The 24080-nt window shown below is 43.5% G+C and overlaps 1 protein-coding gene across 3 annotated transcripts in view; it reads right to left on the bottom strand.

Moving 5' to 3' along the window:
* The window catches only part of atrnl1a (attractin-like 1a), a 384223-nt gene that overhangs the window by 257839 nt on the left and 102304 nt on the right, over positions 1-24080 (bottom strand). For all 3 annotated transcript variants that reach the window (XM_074676260.1, XM_074676261.1, XM_074676262.1), the window contains exons 2-7: positions 8101-8184; positions 6979-7092; positions 5943-6071; positions 3674-3882; positions 1107-1281; positions 467-554 (exon numbers count right to left, since the gene is read on the bottom strand). In XM_074676260.1, coding sequence (XP_074532361.1) covers positions 467-554; positions 1107-1281; positions 3674-3882; positions 5943-6071; positions 6979-7092; positions 8101-8184 — 799 coding nt within the window. The remainder of the gene's footprint in view (positions 1-466; positions 555-1106; positions 1282-3673; positions 3883-5942; positions 6072-6978; positions 7093-8100; positions 8185-24080) is intronic.

Here is a 24080-nt window from a genome sequence, read left to right as displayed (position 1 = left end):
GTGATTTATATGGGACACATAAGTAATTTTTAATGTTCTCTTTTCTTAACAGGTAGGTCAAACGATGGGACAGTCCCCACATTACTGCCAACATTTGCTTTTCAGTCATGTAAAATGACTCTCTACTGCATTTTAATGTTCAGAAGAAGTACTGATAGCACCTTGTACTGGGTCATTTAAGGATTAACATTTTTTCAGCTCTAAATCTGCATGAAAAATATCAGGAGGTGGTGTAAAGACACATCAGTAAGAAAAAAATATCAGAAAATGGTATCCTTGAAAAGTCAAAAACTAAAAAGGTATGGAGGTTATAGAATCTTAACCAAGTCTGAGGAGTTCACATCCTGTTCTGTGGTTAAAAAGACCATTTCCATGGATGTATGTGTGCATTACTGTCTTTGTGGATTGTTTTCTCAAGTACAAATATTTTTACTACAATAATCAGCTCCATACACATCAGTATTACCTGGTATAGAGCCAGTGAGTGACCGTATCTGTACAGAGGACCACCACTGACAGGCACCACGTCCCACGTACTCGTCTCCAGGTTGTAGCTGTGGATATTAATACATCAGAGAGATGTGAGCTTGTGATGGTGAAAAAAGTTTTATACCATTTGTACAACTTAATATTCCATATCTGGCAGTAAAGTTGGATAAGTTAAGCATGACACAGGAACTCAAATTATTTTATTGTCCTTCAGTATTTGATGTTAAACAGGGCTTAACAAGTTTAACCATCCATCAACAAACCTACCAGCATCATGAAGAGCTTTAATTCAAACTTTTTTTTCTCAGTTAGTTCTCTACTCTTCACCACTTGGATAAATATACATTGCTGTATCCATATAACCTGGATCTTATTTTTATTATCTTAAACCAAATGTTCTTGGAAACCTAACTAATCAAGGACAGGGGTTGCAAATTCAATGAGTACACTTCATTAAGCATTTTTTCCCCTAACTGGTTGACTGAACAAAGAAATAAGGTTGTGATTTTTCATGAAAAACAAAAGATAGTAAGTAAGTAAGATAGTAATATATATATATTACATGAATCAAAGGCAGAGACAAAATCAAAAAGATCTGTCGGTACTGTTCTGCTTACTTGAGGACCATGTGATAGTTGGAGTAGTTGAAGGAGTAGCCACCCACCACCCACATGAGCCCCGAGTGCACTAAAGCCTGATGAGACGCCCGACCCAGAGACTGAGCCGATGGTTTGACACTTGGCAGCACCCAGAAAGCCTCGGTGGAGGGGACGGACAGAGAGCAGTCGGGACCTGAGATAAAGACAGGGGAGATGAACAACTTCATGCTGTTTTTTTTTTTTTTCCATCCTGTGATTAAAACCAACAAGGTTTATATTTGGAAGTAGTAAGAGATTCACATTTTAGCAGCAAACATTTGACATGAGAATAAAAAAGGAAAACATCTCTCTGTATATGTCTCTCAGGATTTTACTGGACTGAGAATAGTGGAGTGATATAATGGTTGAAGAAAGGACAAATGGTGGTACATGCTCATTTCACTGACACAGAAATGTACTCATTATGCAGCAAGATGTTGTGATTAAACCAGAACTTGTTACATTTTTTTTTGTTTTCAAAAAATAAATGTTACATTGTTTATACTGTTAATAATAAATAACCGTCTGAGTCAAAGAAAGTGGTCTCACTTCAAGAAAACCATTCTTACATGTACATACACATCAAATCCAGGAGAGGGCAGTGCTTCATAACTTATTCTGACACCCAAGGGTTGGGGTACTCAAAGGAGAGCTCATGAACAGCTTCTTAGATTAGTTAGACAAGAATTTCTACTTGACCTCATTTATAATTAATATCATAATTAACAGAAGTACAACACTGAAGTAGGGACAGAGTTGGTTAGTCAGGTTTATGAAGTGATATTTTTAATGAAATGTAACAATCTGTCTGTTTGATGACAAGATTCATGAGGGCGGGGAAATGAGCAATAGCCTATCAGTGGAATTTTTGGTAGAACATCAGCAACTAAAACAAAGTAAGAAAAACAAACAAATAATGAAATCTTGAGAAATCTGAAGCATCTGTATGAAATTTATCACCATTTTTAAGCAGGCCCCTTTTGGGGAGTTTGGCATCAATAAAACACAGTTTTTTATGTCTTACATCAGTGTAAAATAGTTTGCAGACAGATTTTATGACCTTGTGTGTCATTAAGTTGTTCTGAGGGCTGCTGCAAGAACAAAGTGCTCTCAAATGAAGCATAAAAAACAAAAAAAAATGAAGCCATGCACTTCATGAGGCACTGCACAAATTTTTTGTCTTTTCTGTTTGCTCCTGTTTCAGTTCAGTAATAAAGAAAACAGAGACATCAGTGAGCAGCTCAAAAACCTAAAAACAAACAAAATAAATAAATAAATAAAAGGTTGAACATTTTAATAGTCTACAATTGTTTTAGTAATTTTCTTTTTATTTAAGGTTGCAAGTGTTGTCACATGTGAATCACCTCATATTCATTAGTCACGTGTCGAGGCTTTTTGTGTGCCTCTTTGTTCTGCTAATATCTTCTGAGCTTGTTTTCTTCAATACTAAGAAAAAAATTAAAGAGAGACATATTTTTTATTCTCTTCAAGTTCCCCCTCAGCCTTATACTCTATCATTTATAAACTACGTGTTCAACATACAACCAACACAACATGTAGTGTCAATCAAAAACCACACAACATCAAAAACAGGAAATCTGTGTGGCCAGAGACTAATTAGGAGACATGAAGGGACGTTCTGGGTCAACTAAGGGCATTCAGTCTCCAGGGTAGCTTTACTGGTTTATGCCAGCTAGCATTAGCTTGTTTGTAAAAACAAACTGAAAACAACTTTTCTTACATACTTTTGTTGGATCATTGACTGTGTATCAACGCAGATAATAATCTCCTTTGTCTGTTAAAAAGTGAAGTCAAAAATGCCGCCTCATCGGTTGCTGACATTGTGCTGGTGACATGTTTTGGAGCCCAGGCTTATGCTGAAATAAAATGGACTGACATCACAACCCTCTTATTACCCAAAGCCCCGGTATCACAGACTAATATAAAATTATATATATCTAAATATCTTGGCTTCACTTTTGGGGTGGACTGTTGTGTCATGTATGCTTTATACAGTCTGTGGTTAAGTCTACTCCTTGCATCTTTCTTCCACAGGGCTGCTAAGCAAGACTGACTACAACTTAATCAACAAACTTTAAACAAAACTTAGTGTTATTTTGTCCCCACGGAAAAAAAAACACCAGATTCATTTTGGTGGCTAACTTGTTAACCTTGTGCTAACTTTCCTGCCTTATTGTCGAGACCGTGGTCAGGAAGCACAGGGAAGACTTGATAACTGCTCTAGGGCCGAAGCTATTATGAGCGTCGGGTTATCTCCTGCACACTCAACAAGTGCACAGTGATAATTACATGCCACATCATTTTATAAATTAAAGGTTTACGTCAAGCACGTTTGACTAATTTTCTAGCACTTGATGTACCATTATCTTTCTCAATACTCTTTTAAAAAGTCGTGTCTCAGCACATTGGCTAAAGACCCATGAGAGCTGAAGTCTTGATAAAACCTGTTCAGTTAATGTTCTGTTTTAATTTGCGTAATCATATTCTGTGTCCTGTCCCCTGTCTTGTCTGACCTGCTCTCTTACCTTGCCAGCTGTCGTTGCACACACACAGCTTTTCTCCGGTCAGATCGCAGTATCCGTGATCCGGGCTGCCACAGTTATCTCTGCAGTATGGGATGTTGCAGGCCTCTCCTTTCCAGTACTCGTCACACTCGCAGTACACCCGACCCGAGACAGAGTTCGCCGTGCTGCATCTGCCGTGGCCGGAACAGTTGTTGGGACATGAGTTTATCCTGAGGGAGGAGACACAGAGACAGAAAGTCAAAGAAGTTCTTCAAGGTTGCAGACAACTTCAAGACAGCCAATGCCTAATGAAAGTCATTCTCAGGAGTTAGCTTACACTGAGTTTGGGCAACAACAATGTCACAATGAAGGAAGTATTCACTAGAGTTAACTTATACATGCTAACCCACTTAACCTTCTTTAGCTTCTTTTAGTAGGGGCACAGGTTATCGTCTGCTTTAGTTACAAGATTCATCACACATTCACAGACAGCAATTTTTAGGTCTAATCTCATATCTTGCAGGGAAAAATGATTGCATAAATGAGCAGTGAACTGAAGTCAGTGTTGGAAAAAGTAAAGTATTTGCAAAAATGTGGGAATGTACTTGATTTCAAGAGCGAACAAACCCTGTGACTGAAGCAGGCGACAACACACACCATTTAGTAAACAACTGCTGAAACTGATCAGTTTAGGATTCTAAAAAGGAGGATAAAACTGACATGAACAAACCAAACAGTGAAAAAGAAAAGATACACCGATGATCTGAAAGTATGGCAAGCTAACTGAGATGAATTTTCTTTTTCTTTTTCTTTTTTTTTGTTGAAGGAGAGCAAAGCAAAAAAGAGGAATCAAGGAGGAGAGGCTAAAATCATCACGTTCAGCTAACACAAAAAGCTGGTTTGCTGCTGTGACAAAAGGGTAGTCATGACAACCTTTATCTCCGGCGTGTGTGTGTTTTCAGAGCCTTAAGGCTGTGTGACTGTACAGTAACTGTACTCACTCTTCTCATGAGTCCAACCTACAACAAATCATTCAGTTTTCCATCATGGCCGATGCTGCTGGTGCGAGACAGCAAGGTTTATGACTGCGAGGAAGGAGTGAGGTGGGTTATCGCTCGTGATATGAATCTGTATCTAAAATGTTCTCTACGGGTGATTTTGAGTTGGTTTCGGGACAAAAAAGACAAATGTTGCAATATTCCCAACTTTGCTGATATTTAGACTGCTGACAAGAAGGGCAAACTTATGTGCATGTATTATGAAAAGTAAAACCTTGACCTGACTTCTCTGTTGAGGTTTATAAAGCTGTGTGACAACATAAAAGAGGAGATGTGGGTCATTAAAAGCAGACATTATAAAAAATTTGCATGTATGTCCTTCATTTAAATCTTTATGTTTTGTTGCGCAGCCACGAGTTGGAATTAGCCATAGACATTATGTAGAAGCTGAAGTTCAAGTAGTGCCTTGGTTTCTCTTTTTAACAAGATGGCTCTTCTCTAACCTTGTAAAAAGGGTAACAGTTTTCCCCAGACCAACAGTTTAGAAATAAGAAGTTGCAAATGACTATTAGAGACTGAATACAAAAAGATAGTTCAGACTGATATTTTGCATTTCAATCCATGGATCACACACACTAGACAAGCTTCCTCAAGGCTGCTAGACAGCACGCATTAAAGAGGGAGTATTGTGTTTTTCGGAGGCTCCATACTTTCTCTCTGGAAGATTTACATGATTTACAGCTCAAATAAATCCTTATTTTTCCAAACCCTGGTGTTTAATAATACTCTTTTTTCAGCCTTCGTCTGAAACACTTTCTTTAAGCTGCTGTCTCTTTAAGACTCCCTGCGCCACAAACCCCCTTTCCTTCTGATTGGCTACCCCTCTGGCTGCCTGTCTGCATAAGGAGATCCACGTGCAGTGACATTATTCACTTAGCTCTGGGCACAGTTGTGTGAATGAACATTTGCATCTGTTTTTGGATTATTGGTTATTGTAGATTTGGAAGATCGATATCTTTTAACAAGAAACATTTTTAAGATCCTGTAGGCTCTGATTTGATGGGAGCAGTTAAACATAAATCACACTGGCATTAGATTATTCTGTTTTTCTTGTGTTTTCGCTGTTTTTTTATTTTCTTTTTTTGAACTTTTGGACTTTTTTAAGATTTAAGTATACAACATGAGAAATTTCCACTTGCTTGAAACTGAGATGAAAAAAAAGTAGCTTAAAAGGGGGAGGGCAGAGAGACAAGAAAAAAAAAGGGTGAAGAAAGTGTGAGGAGGAAACATACGAGTATGCAATGTTGAAGCCAGTCAGGTTGTAGGCAGCATCACTGAAGAAGTGAAGCAAGGCGTAGCCTGACGTCGTCACCACCTCAGGGACTGTCTCGTTACCTCTGGGGTCTGGTACAACGAGGCCGCTGTGAGATGAGAAAGAAAAAACAAGAGTGAGACAGAAAGAGACATAGAGCCCCTCTCTAAGCAAAAAGCAATAATAATAAAAAAGCATTTTGAAATGCAGCTGAAGTTTATGGACTCGGGTTTTAAAAGCACCAGAGGAGAGCTGTGAGATAAAAAGGATTCCATTCAGCGATTGCAGATCCCACTAAAAATACAGCAGTGATTAGCTTTAAAGTGTAGCAGTGCAGAGTGATTCCACATTTTGTTTTTATCCATTTGATGAGGTTCATTTTTTTATTGTGGGAGGGTTGGTGGTTTCTTGTTTTGTGGGCTTGTCGCTTGTAATAAATGCAATGCACTGCAAATATAGCTTTGCACATAATAAATCTGAATCAAAGCCTCCTCCCTGCTGCAACCACAAGTATGCACACATCCATAATGAGCAGTGTAAGCTTATTTATTGTAGGTAATATTGCTAAGTCAGGGCTTTGTATATTCAAATGCCAAAGGATAATTTTCCTTCATTGGAAATGGCCAAATTAGCCCTTCATATCCTGAGCACAAAAGGAGATAAGCCTGAAGAAAGGGGGAGGTTGGTGAATTATTGTTGAAACACTGCTTTTTTAATGAATTTGTATCCCACCCATATGCTTGTAAACTGAAATGAAAAGAGGAAAACATGCAACTAAGCTCCAGAAAATAAATGGTATTTAGGATTAACGTGAGCAATTGCAATGTTGTATTTCTATTATCGCTGAATTGTGCTTGGACTGTAATTATGAGGCCCATTGTCGGCTCATATGGAGTTATTTGAGTCCATAAGTGCAAATTTGTTGGAGCTTTTGAAGCAAAGCCAAAGGCTACCCAAGTCATTTCTCAACCAACCCCCAGCTCCCAGCCCTCCCATTCAGAACTGCAGGCGCTCACCTGAACACAGCAATCAAAGGAGCATAAATGGAGTCTCCATCATACACATACATGTGGTCCCAGCTGCACTCTGTGGCAAAGTGATTGAAGCGCAGCCGCAGCACTGCATTCGGACTGAGGAGACACAAGAGAGGCATCAGAGTGGAAAAAAAATATGGACAGGTGAGACAAAAATACATTTGATGAATATAGATTACCTGCTTTCAGCCTCGTGTAGGTTTTCTTTTGAAAAGTCTCCTTGCTATTTAAGAGATTGGTTTAATTTGCTACAATGAAGTTATTGTCAGGTGAGTTTATTTCTTAATGGAGCTCTCTGAGGATGGAGTTAATCTGTGCCCCAATAGATCACACTACTCCCACAACTATTGTTTTTTTTAATATTCCCTGTTTCCAACCTCTCCTGTGAGCTCTTTTTCTTGTTTGGGGTAAGCTGAATTGAAACCGGCGTCAGCTTGGTAAAAACCAGGCGATTGTTGCGCAACTTTAGATTAATGAGTTGGCAAGGTGCGTTGAGCCAGGGGCCAGTTTTCCACATCACAAATGTCCGTCTTGGCTTGGCCATGCTGACTTAAGCTGTACACTGAACCTACTCCAAAGGAGGTGATGTCCAGTCTGTTTATTTTCTAAATGAGCTGTAGAGCCACTGTTCTTTCACTAATTCTTTCCAACAAAGCTCAGCTAAGAAAATAAGTCGTGTTATGCAAACTTGTTAAACAGTATGATGAAAATGCTCCTGAATGACTCCCTTTAGTTTCAGCAGCACATGGCATCATGGGGACTGTGGTGTAAGTAGTTGGTGATCCAGAAGTCTGAGCCCTCCTAAGGTCTTAGACTTCCAAAATAAGACTGTGTAAAAATTCAGAAATGTTCACATGATGTACAATGCTGAAAGGTTTGATCTAGGAGCTGAAAATAAATAACAAGTTTTTGTTTTTGTTGTTGTTTTAAAAAACTGCAAAGTGTGAAAGTGTCCAATATTTTCACATTATGTCTTTAATCTTGAACTTTTTTTTAAAGGACATTTAAAAGCAAAGATGGTATGTAATTTCACTGAATATATATCAAAAGCCATGTAATATGGAAGAAACATGGTGATCAGAGGAGATTAAAACATGTACTTACAAGCCTTCTATTAGCCAGGTGCATTTGGTCTTATACTTATAGTTCGCTGGTCCATCTGTGAGTGAGCCTGTCAGGTCCGTTAGCCTGCAGGGAGACAAACAAAGAGGAGAGAAGACACATTTAGACTGCTGTTCAGTATAAAAAAAGGACTGAATGGATGAATGACTGGTGTAGGCAAACCCTCCAAAAGAAGCAATAAGAACTGCCACTCAAAACTATTTGTGACTCCCTGGAAAGTAATAGATTCATTATTGCTTTGGTGATCCTTTTCATCAGTCACATGATGACGTATCGAAATGATTCGATTTTCAACAACTAGCTTGTTTGCTCCTTCCCAACATTCCACTGCTCAAAGACAAGCTCCCATTCTCTGAAAAGTCTGGAAAAGCTTGACAAATCATTATCATATGAAACACTCAAAGAAACAGATTTATTAAAGTGGGGAATCAACAAGATGAGTGTCAACATGTTTACTTGTTTGGTTGTCTTATTCTGGGGGAATTTATACATGAATATAGTAACACTAAGCTTACAGACAAACAGTTCTTTTTGGTGTGAAACCTTACCAGTCTAATTAATGTAACTAACTCTTTAACAAGTGGCATTCTCCGGTCTAAGAAAATGAGGCAATGCGGAAGTGCTAAAATCTTCTGTTTCTCCAGTGTCGACTTGAGGCTGGCTCTAGAAGTACAGGAAGTCACACACCAAGCCAAAAAAAAAGCTGTTTTCACAGCAGAAATTAACCTGTTTACAGCCTGGTTCAAAAAACGTCTCCTGTCTGAGTCCCTAATTTTATTTTCGGCACACACTGTAAGGGGGATAATTTTTTTTCTAACTCAGCCAGAGGATCAAGATCCTGAGCTCGACCAATCAGAGTCACAGCTCAGGGTCACATGACCGACAGGCGCCCTATAGCTGTACACGAAGCCCTGCCACTACCAATTTGGCCACGATAGCTTATTTGCTTCAAAAGTCTGTTTCAGAAACAGACAAGTGACATCGAGGAGACTACATCCATGTTTTATACAGTCTATGCTCTTTAATCACCTGGTTCAAGCTAACAAAGCATCCATCCCCTATTGTTGACAAAGCTGCTAACGACACACTGTTGTGGTTAATGGAACTTGGTTACTGTTGATAACTATTGTAGCAAACCTAGTTTCCAGTTTGTGGGAATATGTTCCAATTAAGTACATGTGAATGTGTGAATACCCACAGCCAGAAGAAGGCATACAGAAGAGATAGACCAAACCACACAGAGTTTCAAGTACTGTGGAGACACATGCTTTTCTCATATTTTCATGGAATGTCTTTACTTTCTGCACAAAATAATGGAAAATCACAGGAACATTGGTCTTGATTGCTGTCTGTATGTATAAGAGGTATTAATATCATTAATTGTATCAATACATTTTTAATGGCACATACTAATTGTCACTATTGATTAAGAATAAAAGATTACCCATGAGCAGGGGTATGAAGATTTATGAAAGATAGAGAACACAAAAACAAAAACAAAACTTACTTAAACAACCCGAGAAAGCAAAACCCACCCCCAAAAAGGTCTAACAACAACACAGAGGAAAGAAGATGACAACAAACACTGAAGAAACAAAATGATCCAGCAACTCAGAGCAACACACACTGTGTAATGAGCAACAGGTGTGTACAAAGGAGACAGGTGAAACTAATGAGGATAATTAATCTGGAGTGAATTAGAGGAGGGCAGGAATTAAGTAAAGGCACACACAGGAATCAAGATCACAAAATAAAACAGGAAACAGATGAGATGAGATGAGATGAGATGAGATGAGATGAGATGAGATGAGGGAGAGAAATCGTATTGTCGTATCAGGAGTTTTTGTTTAACAATTCTGAATTGTGATATTTTGTTCAAAAACCTTTTTTTGTTTGTTTGTTTGTTTTTTGCTTTCAATTTGAAGTCCTTCATTTAGTCTTTGTTTAAAAGCTGGGTTGGAAAAAAAGTTGACAAGTCAGATTCCCTCAATAAATATGACGCTTTTCTAGTCTCTCACACTGCTCGTCTTATTCAGCCAATCACACCAGATTCACGCACTGATGGTAGAGGGATTTCTAAGGAGGGGCCATCAGTTTTAACAAACACATTCACACCCATTAATACACCACTGAACAACAGTGGGAGCAGTGGAGTCCAGTGTCTTACTCAAGGACAGTTTGGCCTGTGTTTGCAGAAGCTCGACTTGAATCCCTGACCTTCCATTTGAGAGACGACAACTCTACCACTAAGCCCAGCTGCCCCACATGATGTTATCATTTAACTTTTTCACATGGTCTGGTGTTAAAAATCATACTAAAAATAGCAAAAAAGAGAAGAGAAGAGAAGAGAAGAGAAGAGAAGAGAAGAGAAGAGAAGAGAAGAGAAGAGAAGAGAAGAGAAGAGAAGAGAAAATGATGAGATGATGAGAGGATGAGATGAGATGACATTAAGGCGTCCTGATCATAAATTCTGTTAAAGCCACACTCTGAGCAGGATTACGATATGAGCGCTTGAGAGCTGCAAAGTGGTATCTAGTTACCCATGACATGCTACGTTCACTTAGGAGGAATAGTTTGACATTTTGTGAAATAAACTCATTGTATTTTATTTTACAGATCATCTCCGTAGATCGATGCCACTCTTTGTCTCATTTTGTTGGTTCACAAAGAATTGATCTAGACGGGGAACCGGCTTTTCGCTTGGCTTGGCATAGAGGCTGAAAGCAGGGAAAACAGCTGGCCTGGCTCAAAGCATAATCAATAATGTACCTACAAGCACCTCTGAGGCCAACTAACCAACATGTAACATCATGTTTGTACAGTCAGCTGCACACAATCAAACACTTTGCTTTCACAGATTTATGGCTTCAATGCAAGTGCAGGTTTTTATAACTCTCTGACAAACAAAGCAAGGTCAAATGGAAACCCCTGCTTCCCGCATTCATGCTAAGCTGTTTATGGGCTGGAGCTTAACACTTCACATGCAAACATGAGGTTGATATACTTTAACTATGTCTCCAAATTTCTGTATTTTCTATGCATAATGTAACTAGAAAATAGTAAAAATGATTTCAACAAGTTTATTTTGTTATTTCAACTGATCAATACAGTGGTACCTCATGCATCTACAGGTGCAAAAGGTAAATATCACAACAGAATTTAATTTGGCCTACAACATGGCAGTGTCATCTGCAAAGAAAAAAACATCCACTCTGTAATATGTCCTCTGAAATTGCTTTTTTCACCTAAGTGGTCTCTGATAATACTAGAAAAGGCTTTTAGAAAACTTTAAGACCATTAAGTTCTTTTTTTATCAAGAGACAGTTGTTGCTCTTGAAAGCCACCAAGGTGCATCAACAACAAAAAAAAAGAAAAGAAAAAAACACCTTACAGAAAAAGTGAGCTGATGATCTACCTCTGTTCTATGTTTGCACAAATATTTGTGCTTTAAGAAAGGATGAGCACTCAGTGAAGAAACCCAAGTAACTACTGCCTCTGCTGATCCCCAAAACTTCAAAGCCTGGAGACAGATGGGCTACGGCACCTCCTGTCGTGAGCGTTGCATTAAATCAGGCCCATGGCACCTCACAAAGGCGTGACAGTTATGCCTCCTCTCACCATCCATCATACCCACCTACTGAACACCTTAAGTAACAACCCACTATATTCAATACTGTCTTTCAACAAACACATGCTCTGTGCATGGGAGCTACAGGTAGAAACAATCCTGTTCCTGCCTAACCTACACATGGTTCTTACCTGCCCCCACCACCTTAATGAGAGGCTAAATACAGGCCTTATAACCCTGGTGAAATAGCCCTCATGAAAATGCAATTTTTACAAAAATCGGATCCCAAACCCGGTTCTGAGAAAACCCACTGGGGACGACCCCAAGGACCTGACGGACGCACCCTAGAAGTTTTGGAGCCCTCCGACTATGTTTCTTGGAGTTACAGCCACTTAAATGAGAGGCTTAATACAGGCCTTATAACCCTGGTGAAATAGCCCTCACGAAAATGCAATTTTTACAAAAATCGGATCCCAAACCCGGTTTTGAGAAAACCTACTGGGGACGACCCTAGGGACCTGACGGACGCACCCTAGAAGTTTTGGAGCCCTCCGACTATGTTTCTTGGAGTTACAGCCACTTTAATGAGAGGCTAAATACAGGCCTTATAACCCTGGTGAAATAGCCCTCACGAAAATGCAATTTTTACAAAAATCGGACCCCAAACCCGGTTCTGAGAAAACCCACTGGGGACGACCCCAGGGACCTGATGGACGCACCCTAGAAGTTTTGGAGCCCTCCGACTACGTTTCTTGGAGTTACGGCCCCTTTAATGAGAGGCTAAATACAGGCCTTATAACCCTGGTGAAATAGCCCTCACGAAAATGCAATTTTTACAAAAATCGGATCCCAAACCCGGTTCTGAGAAAACCCACTGGTGACGACCCTAGGAACCTGACGGACGCACCCTAGAAGTTTTGGAGCCCTCCGACTACGTTTCTTGGAGTTAGAGCCACTTTAATGAGAGGCTTAATACAGGCCTTATAACCCTGGTGAAATAGCCCTCAATAAAATGCAATTTTTACAAAAATCGGTTCCCAAACCCGGTTGTGAGAAAACCCACTGGGGACGACCCTAGGGACCTGACGGACGCACCCTAGAAGTTTTGGAGCCCTCCGACTACGTTTCTTGGAGTTACAGCCACTTTAATGAGAGGCTAAATACAGGCCTTATAACCCTGGTGAAATAGCCCTCACAAAAATGCAATTTTTACAAAAATCGGATCCCAAACCCGGTTCTGAGAAAACCCACTGGGGACGACCCTAGGGACCTGACAGACGCACCCTAGAAGTTTTGGAGCCCTCCGACTACGTTTCTTGGAGTTACAGCCACTTTAATGAGAGGCTAAATACAGGCCTTATAACCCTGGTGAAATAGCCCTCACGAAAATGCAATTTTTACAAAAAACGGACCCCAAACCCGGTTCTGAGAAAACCCACTGGGGACGACCCCAGGGACCTGACGGACGCACCCTAGAAGTTTTGGAGCCCTCCGACTACGTTTCTTGGAGTTACAGCCACTTTAATGAGAGGCTAAATACAGGCCTTATAACCCTGGTGAAATAGCCCTCACGAAAATGCAATTTTTACAAAAATCGGACCCCAAACCCGGTTCTGAGAAAACCCACTGGGGACGACCCCAGGGACCTGACGGACGCACCCTAGAAGTTTTGGAGCCCTCCGACTACGTTTCTTGGAGTTACAGCCACTTTAATGAGAGGCTAAATACAGGCCTTATAACCCTGGTGATATAGCCCTCACGAAAATGCAATTTTTACAAAAATCGGACCCCAAACCCGGTTCTCAGAAAACCCACTGGGGACGACCCTAGGGACCTGACGGACGCACCCTAGAAGTTTTGGAGCCCTCCAACTACGTTTCTTGGAGTTACAGCCACTTTAATGAGAGGCTAAATACAGGCCTTATAACCCTGGTGAAATAGCCCTCACGAAAATGCAATTTTTACAAAAATCGGACCCCAAACCCGGTTCTGAGAAAACCCACTGGGGACAACCCCAGGGACCTGACGGACGCACCCTAGAAGTTTTGGAGCCCTCTGACTACGTTTCTTGAAGTTACAGCCACTTTAATGTTAGGCTAAATACAGGCCATATAACCCTGGTGAAATAGCCCTCACGAAAATGCAATTTTTACAAAAATCGGATCCCAAACCCGGTTCTGAGAAAACCCACTGGGGACGACCCCAGGGACCTGATGGACGCACCCTAGAACTTTTGGAGCCCTCCGACTACGTTTCTTGGAGTTACGGCCCCTTTAATGAGAGGCTAAATACAGGCCTTATAACCCTGGTGAAATAGCCCTCACGAAAATGCAATTTTTACAAAAATCGGATCCCAAACCCGGTTGTGAGAAAACCCACTGGGGACGACCCTAGGGACCTGACGGACGCACCCTAGAAGTTTTGGAGCCCTCCGACTACGTTTCTTGGAGTTACAGCCACTTTAATGAGAGGCTAAATACAGGCCTTATAACCCTGGTGAAATAGCCCTCACGAAAATGCAATTTTTGCAAAAATTGGACCCCAAACCCAGTTCTGAGAAAACCCACTGGGGACGACTTTGGGGACCTGACGGACGCATCCTAGAACTTTTTGAGCCCTCGGACTACGTTTCTTGGAGTTACAGCCACTTTAATGAGAGGCTAAATACAGGCCTTATAACCCTGGTGAAATAGCCCTCACAAAAATGCAATTTTTACAAAAATCGGATCCCAAACCCGGTTCTGAGAAAACCCACTGGGGACTACCCCAAGGACCTGACGGACGCACCCTAGAAGTTTTGGAGCCCTCCGACTACGTTTCTTGGAGTTAAAGCCACTTTAATGAGAGGCTAAATACAGGCCTTATAACCCTGGTGAAATAGCCCTCACGAAAATGCAATTTTTACAAAAATCGGACCCCAAACCCGGTTGTGAGAAAACCCACTGGGGACGACCCTAGGGACCTGACGGACGCACCCTAGAAGTTTTGGAGCCCTCTGACTACATTTCTTGGAGTTACAGCCATTTTAATGGGGGCTAAATACAGGCCTTATAACCCTGGTGAAATAGCCCTCACGAAAATGCAATTTTTACAAAAATCGGATCCCAAACCCGGTTCTGAGAAAACCCACTGGGGACGACCCCAGGGACCTGACGGACGCACCCTAGAAGTTTTGGAGACCTCCGACTATGTTTCTTGGAGTTACAGCCACTTAAATGAGAGGCTAAATACAGGCCATATAACCCTGGTGAAATAGCCCTCACGAAAATGCAATTTTTACAAAAATCGGATCCCAAACCCGATTTTGAGAAAACCTACTGGGGACGACCCTAGGGACCTGACGGACGCACCCTAGAAGTTTTGGAGCCCTCCGACTATGTTTCTTGGAGTTACAGCCACTTTAATGAGAGGCTAAATACAGGCCTTATAACCCTGGTGAAATAGCCCTCACGAAAATGCAATTTTTACAAAAATCGGATCCCAAACCCGGTTCTGAGAAAACCCACTGGGGACAACCCCAGGGACCTGATGGACGCACCCTAGAAGTTTTGGAGCCCTCCGACTACGTTTCTTGGAGTTACGGCCCCTTTAATGAGAGGCTAAATACAGGCCTTATAACCCTGGTGAAATAGCCCTCACGAAAATGCAATTTTTACAAAAATCGGATCCCAAACCCGGTTCTGAGAAAACCCACTGGGGACGACCCTAGGGACCTGACGGACGCACCCTAGAAGTTTTGGAGCCCTCCGACTACGTTTCTTGGAGTTACAGCCACTTTAATGAGAGGCTTAATACAGGCCTTATAACCCTGGTGAAATAGCCCTCACGAAAATGCAATTTTTACAAAAATCGGTTCCCAAACCCGGTTCTGAGAAAACCCACTGGGGACGACCCTAGGGACCTGACGGACGCACCCTAGAAGTTTTGGAGCCCTCCGACTACGTTTCTTGGAGTTACAGCCACTTAAATGAGAGGCTAAATACAGGCCATATAACCCTGGTGAAATAGCCCTCACGAAAATGCAATTTTTACAAAAATCGGATCCCAAACCCGGTTCTGAGAAAACCCACTGGGGACGACCCCAAGGACCTGACGGACGCACCCTAGAAGTTTTGGAGCCCTCCGACTACGTTTCTTGGAGTTAAAGCCACTTTAATGAGAGGCTAAATACAGGCCTTATAACCCTGGTGAAATAGCCCTCACGAAAATGCAATTTTTACAAAAATCGGACCCCAAACCCGGTTGTGAGAAAACACACTGGGGACGACCCCAGGGACCTGACGGAAGCACCCTAGAAGTTTTGGAGCCCTCCGACTACGTTTCTTGGAGTTACAGCCACTTTAATGAGAGGCTAAATACAGGCCATATAACCCTGGTGAAATAGCCCTCACGAAAATGCAATTTTTACAAAAATCGGACCCCAAACCCGGTTCTGAGAAAACCCACTGGGGACGACCCTAGGGACCTGACGGACGCACCCTAGAAGTTTTGGAGCCCTCCGACTACGTTTCTTGGAGTTACAGCCACTTTAATGAGAGGCTAAATACAGGCCTTATAACCCTGGTGAAATAGCCCTCACAAAAATGCAATTTTTACAAAAATCGGACCCCAAACCCAGTTCTGAGAAAACCCACTGGGGACGACCCCAAGGACCTGACGGACGCACCCTAGAGGTTTTGGAGCCCTCCAACTACGTTTCTTGGAGTTACAGCCACTTTAATGAGAGGCTTAATACAGGCCTTATAACCCTGGTGAAATAGCCCTCACGAAAATGCAATTTTTACAAAAATCGGATCCCAAACCCGGTTCTGAGAAAACCCACTGGGGACGACCCCAGGGACCTGACGGAAGAACCCTAGCAGTTTTGGAGCCCTCCGACTACGTTTCTTGGAGTTACAGCCACTTTAATGAGAGGCTAAATACAGGCCTTATAACCCTGGTGAAATAGCAATCACGAAAATGCAATTTTTACAAAAATCGGTTCCCAAACCCGGTTGTGAGAAAACCTACTGGGGACGACCCTAGGGACCTGACGGACGCACCCTAGAAGTTTTGGAGCCCTCCGACTACGTTTCTTGGAGTTACAGCCACTTTAATGTTAGGCTAAATACAGGCCATATAACCCTGGTGAAATAGCCCTCACGAAAATGCAATTTTTACAAAAATCGGTTCCCAAACCCGGTTCTGAGAAAACCCACTGGGGACGACCCCAGGGACCTGACGGACGCACCCTAGAAGTTTTGGAGCCCTCTGACTACGTTTCTTGGAGTTACAGCCACTTTAATGTTAGGCTAAATACAGGCCATATAACCCTGGTGAAATAGCCCTCACGAAAATGCAATTTTTACAAAAATCGGTTCCCAAACCCGGTTGTGAGAAAACCTACTGGGGACGACCCTAGGGACCTGACGGACGCACCCTAGAAGTTTTGGAGCCCTCCGACTACGTTTCTTGGAGTTACAGCCACTTTAATGTTAGGCTAAATACAGGCCTTATAACCCTGGTGAAATAGCCCTCACAAAAATGCAATTTTTACAAAAATCGGACCCCAAACCCGGTTCTGAGAAAACCCACTGGGGACGACCCCAGGGACCTGACGGACGCACCCTAGAAGTTTTGGAGCCCTCCGACTACGTTTCTTGGAGTTACAGCCACTTTAATGAGAGGCTAAATACAGGCCTTATAACCCTGGTGAAATAGCCCTCACAAAAATGCAATTTTTACAAAAATCGGACCCCAAACCCGGTTCTGAGAAAACCCACTGGGGACGACCCCAGGGACCTGACGGACGCACCCTAGAAGTTTTGGAGCCCTCCGACTACGTTTCTTGGAGTTACAGCCACTTTAATGAGAGGCTAAATACAGGCCTTATAACCCTGGTGAAATAGCCCTCACGAAAATGCAATTTTTACAAAAATCGGACCCCAAACCCGGTTGTGAGAAAACCTACTGGGGACGACCCTAGGGACCTGACGGACGCACCCTAGAAGTTTTGGAGCCCTCCGACTACGTTTCTTGGAGTTACAGCCACTTTAATGAGAGGCTAAATACAGGCCTTATAACCCTGGTGAAATAGCCCTCACGACAATGCAATTTTTACAAAAATCGGACCCCAAACCCGGTTCTGAGAAAACCCACTGGGGACGACCCCAGGGACCTGACGGACGCACCCTAGAAGTTTTGGAGCCCTCCGACTACGTTTCTTGGAGTTACAGCCACTTTAATGAGAGGCTAAATACAGGCCTCATAACCCTGGTGAAATAGCCCTCACGAAAATGCAATTTTTACAAAAATCAGATCCCAAACCCGGTTCTGAGAAAACCCACTGGGGACGACCCCAGAGACCTGATGGACGCACCCTAGAAGTTTTTGAGCTCTCCGACTACGTTTCTTGGAGTTACGGCCCCTTTAATGAGAGGCTAAATACAGGCCTTATAACCCTGGTGAAATAGCCCTCACGAAAGTGCAATATTTACAAAAATTGGACCCCAAACCCGGTTCTGAGAAAACCTACTGGGGACGACCCTAGGGACCTGACCGACGCACCCTAGAAGTTTTGGAGCCCTTCTGACTACGTTTCTTGGAGTTACAGCCACTTTAATGAGAGGCTAAATACAGGCCTTATAACCCTGGTGAAATAGCCCTCACGAAAATGCAATTTTTACAAAAATCGGTTCCCAAACCCGGTTGTGAGAAAACCTACTGGGGACGACCCTAGGGACCTGACGGACGCACCCTAGAAGTTTTGGAGCCCTCCGACTACGTTTCTTGGAGTTACAGCCACTTTAATGTTAGGCTAAATACAGGCCTTATAACCCTGGTGAAATAGCCCTCACAAAAATGCAATTTTTACAAAAATCGGACCCCAAACCCGGTTCTGAGAAAACCCACTGGGGACGACCCCAGGGACCTGACGGACGCACCCTAGAAGTTTTGGAGCCCTCCGACTACGTTTCTTGGAGTTACAGCCACTTTAATGAGAGGCTAAATACAGGCCTTATAACCCTGGTGAAATAGCCCTCACAAAAATGCAATTTTTACAAAAATCGGACCCCAAACCCGGTTCTGAGAAAACCCACTGGGGACGACCCCAGGGACCTGACGGACGCACCCTAGAAGTTTTGGAGCCCTCCGACTACGTTTCTTGGAGTTACAGCCACTTTAATGAGAGGCTAAATACAGGCCTTATAACCCTGGTGAAATAGCCCTCACGAAAATGCAATTTTTACAAAAATCGGACCCCAAACCCGGTTGTGAGAAAACCTACTGGGGACGACCCTAGGGACCTGACGGACGCACCCTAGAAGTTTTGGAGCCCTCCGACTACGTTTCTTGGAGTTACAGCCACTTTAATGAGAGGCTAAATACAGGCCTTATAACCCTGGTGAAATAGCCCTCACGACAATGCAATTTTTACAAAAATCGGACCCCAAACCCGGTTCTGAGAAAACCCACTGGGGACGACCCCAGGGACCTGACGGACGCACCCTAGAAGTTTTGGAGCCCTCCGACTACGTTTCTTGGAGTTACAGCCACTTTAATGAGAGGCTAAATACAGGCCTCATAACCCTGGTGAAATAGCCCTCACGAAAATGCAATTTTTACAAAAATCAGATCCCAAACCCGGTTCTGAGAAAACCCACTGGGGACGACCCCAGAGACCTGATGGACGCACCCTAGAAGTTTTTGAGCTCTCCGACTACGTTTCTTGGAGTTACGGCCCCTTTAATGAGAGGCTAAATACAGGCCTTATAACCCTGGTGAAATAGCCCTCACGAAAGTGCAATATTTACAAAAATTGGACCCCAAACCCGGTTCTGAGAAAACCTACTGGGGACGACCCTAGGGACCTGACCGACGCACCCTAGAAGTTTTGGAGCCCTTCTGACTACGTTTCTTGGAGTTACAGCCACTTTAATGAGAGGCTAAATACAGGCCTTATAACCCTGGTGAAATAGCCCTCACGAAAATGCAATTTTTACAAAAATCGGATCCCAAACCCGGTTCTGAGAAAACCCACTGGGGACGACCCCAGGGACCTGACGGACGCACCCTAGAATTTTTGGAGCCCTCTGACTGCGTTTCTTGGAGTTACAGCCACTTTAATGAGAGGCTAAATACAGGCCTTATAACCCTGGTGAAATAGCCCTCACAAAAATGCAATCTTTACAAAAATTGGACCCCAAACCCGGTTCTGAGAAAACCCACTGGGGACGACTTTGGGGACCTGACGGACGCATCCTAGAACTTTTTGAGCCCTCGGACTACGTTTCTTGGAGTTACAGCCACTTTAATGAGAGGCTAAATACAGGCCTTATAACCCTGGTGAAATAGCCCTCACAAAAATGCAATTTTTACAAAAATCGGATCCCAAACCCGGTTCTGAGAAAACCCACTGGGGACGACCCCAAGGACCTGACGGACGCACCCTAGAAGTTTTGGAGCCCTCCGACTACGTTTCTTGGAGTTAAAGCCACTTTAATGAGAGGCTAAATACAGGCCTTATAACCCTGGTGAAATAGCCCTCACGAAAATGCAATTTTTACAAAAATCAGATCCCAAACCCGGTTCTGAGAAAACCCACTGGGGACGACCCCAGGGACCTGACGGACGCACCCTAGAAGTTTTGGAGCTCTCCGACTACGTTTCTTAGAGTTACGGCCCCTTTAATGAGAGGCTAAATACAGGCCTTATAACCCTGGTGAAATAGCCCTCACGAAAATGCAATTTTTGCAAAAATTGGACCCCAAACCCGGTTCTGAGAAAACCCACTGGGGACGACTTTGGGGACCTGACGGACGCATCCTAGAACTTTTTGAGCCCTCGGACTACGTTTCTTGGAGTTACAGCCACTTTAATGAGAGGCTAAATACAGGCCTTATAACCCTGGTGAAATAGCCCTCACAAAAATGCAATTTTTACAAAAATCGGATCCCAAACCCGGTTCTGAGAAAACCCACTGGGGACGACCCCAAGGACCTGACGGACGCACCCTAGAAGTTTTGGAGCCCTCCGACTACGTTTCTTGGAGTTAAAGCCACTTTAATGAGAGGCTAAATACAGGCCTTATAACCCTGGTGAAATAGCCCTCACGAAAATGCAATTTTTACAAAAATCAGATCCCAAACCCGGTTCTGAGAAAACCCACTGGGGACGACCCCAGGGACCTGACGGACGCACCCTAGAAGTTTTGGAGCTCTCCGACTACGTTTCTTAGAGTTACGGCCCCTTTAATGAGAGGCTAAATACAGGCCTTATAACCCTGGTGAAATAGCCCTCACGAAAATGCAATTTTTACAAAAATCGGACCCCAAACCCGGTTCTGAGAAAACCCACTGGGGACGACCCTAGGGACCTGACGGACGCACCCTAGAAGTTTTGGAGCCCTCTGACTACGTTTCTTGGAGTTACAGCCATTTTAATGGGGGCTAAATACAGGCCTTATAACCCTGGTGAAATAGCCCTCACGAAAATGCAATTTTTACAAAAATCGGACCCCAAACCCGGTTCTGAGAAAACCTACTGGGGACGACCCTAGGGACCTGACGGACGCACCCTAGAAGTTTTGGAGCCCTCCGACTACGTTTCTTGGAGTTACAGCCACTTTAATGAGAGGCTAAATACAGGCCTTATAACCCTGGTGAAATAGCCCTCACGAAAATGCAATTTTTACAAAAATCGGACCCCAAACCCGGTTCTGAGAAAACCCACTGGGGACGACCCTAGGGACCTGACGGACGCACCCTAGAAGTTTTGGAGCCCTCTGACTACGTTTCTTGGAGTTACAGCCACTTTAATGAGAGGCTAAATACAGGCCTTATAACCCTGGTGAAATAGCCCTCACGAAAATGCAATTTTTACAAAAATCGGACCCCAAACCCGGTTCTGAGAAAACCCACTGGGGACGACCCTAGGGACCTGACGGACGCACCCTAGAAGTTTTGGAGCCCTCCGACTACGTTTCTTGGAGTTACAGCCACTTAAATGAGAGGCTAAATACAGGCCTTATAACCCTGGTGAAATAGCCCTCACAAAAATGCAATTTTTACAAAAATCGGACCCCAAACCCGGTTCTGAGAAAACCCACTGGGGACGACCCCAAGGACCTGACGGACACACCCTAGAAGTTTTGGAGCCCTCCGACTACTTTTATTGGAGTTACAGCCACTTTAATGAGAGGCTAAATACAGGCCTTATAACCCTGGTGAAATAGCCCTCACGAAAATGCAATGTTTACACAAAAATCGGACCCCAAACCCGGTTCTGAGAAAACCCACTGGGGACGACCCCAGGGACCTGACGGACGCACCCTAGAAGTTTTGGAGCCCTCCGACTACGTTTCTTGGAGTTACAGCCACTTTAATGAGAGGCTAAATACAGGCCTTATAACCCTGGTGAAATAGCCCTCACGAAAATGCAATTTTTACAAAAATCGGATCCCAAACCCGGTTCTGAGAAAACCCACTGGGGACAACCCCAAGAACCTGACGGACGCACCCTAGAAGTTTTGGAGCCCTCCAACTACGTTTCTTGGAGTTACAGCCACTTTAATGAGAGGCTTAATACAGGCCTTATAACCCTGGTGAAATAGCAATCACGAAAATGCAATTTTTACAAAAATCGGATCCCAAACCCGGTTCTGAGAAAACCCACTGGGGACAACCCCAGGGACCTGACGGACACACCCTAGAAGTTTTGGAGCCCTCTGACTACGTTTCTTGGAGTTACAGCCACTTTAATGAGAGGCTAAATACAGGCCTTATAACCCTGGTGAAATAGCCCTCACGAAAATGCAATTTTTACAAAAATCGGACCCCAAACCTGGTTCTGAGAAAACCCACTGGGGACGACCCTAGGGACCTGACGGACGCACCCTAGAAGTTTTGGAGCCCTCTGACTACGTTTCTTGGAGTTACAGCCATTTTAATGGGGGCTAAATACAGGCCTTATAACCCTGGTGAAATAGCCCTCACGAAAATGCAATTTTTACAAAAATCAGATCCCAAACCCGGTTCTGAGAAAACCCACTGGGGACGACCCTAGGGACCTGACGGACGCACCCTAGAAGTTTTGGAGCCCTCCGACTATGTTTCTTGGAGTTACAGCCACTTTAATGAGAGGCTTAATACAGGCCTTATAACCCTGGTGAAATAGCCCTCACGAAAATGCAATTTTTACAAAAATCGGATCCCAAACCCGGTTCTGAGAAAACCCACTGGGGACGACCCCAGGGACCTGACGGACGCACCCTAGAAGTTTTGGAGCTCTCCGACTACGTTTCTTGGAGTTACGGCCCCTTTAATGAGAGGCTAAATACAGGCCTTATAACCCTGGTGAAATAGCCCTCACGAAAATGCAATTTTTACAAAAATCGGACCCCAAACCCGGTTCTGAGAAAACCCACTGGGGACGACCCTAGGGACCTGACGGACGCACCCTAGAAGTTTTGGAGCCCTCTGACAACGTTTCTTGGAGTTACAGCCATTTTAATGGGGGCTAAATACAGGCCTTATAACCCTGGTGAAATAGCCCTCACGAAAATGCAATTTTTACAAAAATCGGATCCCAAACCCGGTTCTGAGAAAACCCACTGGGGACGACCCCAAGGACCTGACGGACGCACCCTAGAAGTTTTGGAGCCCTCTGACTATGTTTCTTGGAGTTACAGCCACTTAAATGAGAGGCTTAATACAGGCCTTATAACCCTGGTGAAATAGCCCTCACGAAAATGCAATTTTTACAAAAATCGGATCCCAAACCCGGTTTTGAGAAAACCTACTGGGGACGACCCTAGGGACCTGACGGACGCACCCTAGAAGTTTTGGAGCCCTCCGACTATGTTTCTTGGAGTTACAGCCACTTTAATGAGAGGCTAAATACAGGCCTTATAACCCTGGTGAAATAGCCCTCACGAAAATGCAATTTCTACAAAAATCGGATCCCAAACCCGGTTCTGAGAAAACCCACTGGGGACGACCCCAGGGACCTGATGGACGCACCCTAGAAGTTTTGGAGCCCTCCGACTACGTTTCTTGGAGTTACGGCCCCTTTAATGAGAGGCTAAATACAGGCCTTATAACCCTGGTGAAATAGCCCTCACGAAAATGCAATTTTTCCAAAAATCGGATCCCAAACCCGGTTCTGAGAAAACCCACTGGTGACGACCCTAGGAACCTGACGGACGCACCCTAGAAGTTTTGGAGCTCTCCGACTACGTTTCTTGGAGTTACAGCCACTTTAATGAGAGGCTTAATACAGGCCTTATAACCCTGGTGAAATAGCCCTCACGAAAATGCAATTTCTACAAAAATCGGATCCCAAACCCGGTTGTGAGAAAACCCACTGGGGACGACCCTAGGGACCTGACGGACGCACCCTAGAAGTTTTGGAGCCC

The sequence above is a fragment of the Halichoeres trimaculatus genome, unplaced genomic scaffold, assembly GCF_033239565.1.
Source record: "Halichoeres trimaculatus isolate MK-OKI-2021-1 unplaced genomic scaffold, fHalTri1.1 fHalTri1_scaffold_8, whole genome shotgun sequence".
In the NCBI taxonomy this organism is placed as follows: Eukaryota; Metazoa; Chordata; class Actinopteri; order Labriformes; family Labridae; genus Halichoeres; species Halichoeres trimaculatus.
This window is presented reverse-complemented; position numbering and strand designations above follow the sequence as displayed.